General features: G+C 38.8%; 1 protein-coding gene across 1 annotated transcript; it reads right to left on the bottom strand.

The window, feature by feature from the left end:
* Positions 1–737: 737 nt before the first annotated feature.
* Positions 738–1,703, bottom strand: LOC119537354 (olfactory receptor 8B3-like). The gene has a single exon (XM_037839842.1). The coding sequence runs from the start codon at positions 1,701–1,703 to the stop codon at positions 738–740; it is 966 nt and encodes a 321-aa protein (XP_037695770.1).
* Positions 1,704–2,001: the final 298 nt, after the last annotated feature.

The raw sequence follows: 2,001 nt of genomic DNA, 5'->3' as shown, positions 1-2,001 counted from the left end.
AAAATAAAAAGGAAGCAAAGTATACTAGCAAGAACAAGTGACTTGAGTCCAAGAATCCAGAATTTACTCTAGACTTTTTATTGAGAAACTGTGTCACTTGAGATGAATCATTAACCTCTCTTGGTTTCACTTCCTTCTCCAAGCAGTAAACATATATTGACAATACACTATATATTTGTTTGGGTGTAATTAAAAAAAACCCTCATTGAAAAGAAGCACAGTGCATTGTATTACAGCTAGAAAGGGGTTTATTCTTGACAGTCTTTATGGAATCTTCTATCTCTGTGAAACACTGGCATTTGAAGGAGATATATACCTGCTTAGTTTGAGGATGGAAAGACAGGAGAGCAGATGTGTTGTTTGACTCATTCTTCCAATGGCAAATTACAACTGGCAAACAAGGATGTTCCCCCTCCAATGATAAAATATCTCCTTGGTTTTACTTTATTCATTTGCTGCAGAATCAGTCATCTGATTTCAAGAGCTAAAAAAAAAAGAAAGTTCAAACATATAATAAAAAAGCAGCAATAATAAATTCTTTTCTTAATATTACTCTCAAAAAGGAACAAAGGTGAGGAGAAAAACATTGTGCAAATGTTGAGGAAAAGAAGACCTATCTACAAGATCAGAAATAAATTATTCAGAGAAGGCTACAGTTTCCTTCACTATGATAAGCAAGTAATAGGATAAGAAAGCTACCACCAAATATTACTGTTATTACTCTGAATTACTGTAATTCAGAAACCACTATTTCTGAAACTACATGCACATAAGAACCTTCTCCAACTCAGTGTTTTTCTCATAGCAAGTATTACATCTTTATTCCTCAAGCTGTAGATTAAAGGGTTCATCATGGGAACAACATTGCTGTAAAAGACAGAGGAAATTTTTCCCTCATCCATAGACAATTCAGAAAATGGTTGGAGATACATGAATGAACCTGATCCAAAGAACAGAGAAACAGCCATTATGTGGGAACTGCAGGTGCTGAAGGCTTTGGACCTGCCTTCAGTGGAACTGATGTGCAGGATGCTGCAGAGAATGAAACCATAAGAGATGAAGATGGTGAGACTGGGCACAATCATGTTGATGCTCACTACAATGAACACCACCAGCTCATTGACATAGGTGCTTGTGCAGGAGAGCTGGAGCACAGGGAGGATGTCACAGAAATAATGGTTGATGGTGTTGGCATCACAGAAGGTCAGTCTCAGCATGCATCCGGTGTGGGTCATAGCAGTAGAAAATGCCATCAAGTATGAACCAAAAATGAGGCAGGAGCACACTTTAGGGGACATGGCAATGTTATATAAGAATGGATTACAGATGGCCACATAGCGATCACAGGCCATGGATGTCAGCACATAGCACTCAGAGACGCCGAAAAAACAGAAGAAGAAGAACTGTGTCATGCAACCCTGGTAGGAGATTACATTCTTCTTTGATAAAAAGTTGACCAACATTTTGGGTGTAAAAACAGAAGAATAACAGAGGTCTATGAAGGACAAGTTAAAGAGGAAAAAGTACATGGGGGTGTGAAGGTGGGAATTCAGTCCAATTAGAGTCACCAAGCCGAAGTTTCCCAGCACAGTGAATGTGTACATTGCTAGAAAGAGGAAGAACAGGGGGAATTGGAGGTCTGGGTGATCTGTTAACCCGACCAGTATGAATTCAGTCACCAAAGAGCCATTTCCAGGAGCCATTATTGTCTGGGGTATCTATGGGATAAGAAAAAAGGGTTACATTAGTAGCAACTCCTATATTCCCACATTATCCCCTCTAATGGGAGAGTCGGAGACTTTCCAAACATCGACCCCTGATACCAAGTAGCACAAATTTTCCAGTGTTTTAGTCCTGAAAGCTAAATATAATAAAGAGCACCTACAACTTAGTCTAATGTGTAATGCATAGAGCTGCCACATAAAAATTTAACTGCTGGGAAGAACAAGGGAGAAGATAAAAGAAAGTTGGGCCAATACAGAATCATTTTCTTTTGTCTCA

This window comes from Choloepus didactylus, chromosome 6, assembly GCF_015220235.1.
Source record: "Choloepus didactylus isolate mChoDid1 chromosome 6, mChoDid1.pri, whole genome shotgun sequence".
Classification (NCBI taxonomy): Eukaryota; Metazoa; Chordata; class Mammalia; order Pilosa; family Megalonychidae; genus Choloepus; species Choloepus didactylus.
Note: the sequence above shows the minus strand (reverse complement) of the source record. Positions and strands in the feature narration are given on the sequence as shown.

Coding starts and splice junctions, on each gene's coding strand:
- LOC119537354 (XM_037839842.1), bottom strand. CDS start 1,703: ATGGCTCCTGGAAATGGCTCTTTGGTGACTGAATTCATACTGGTCGGG.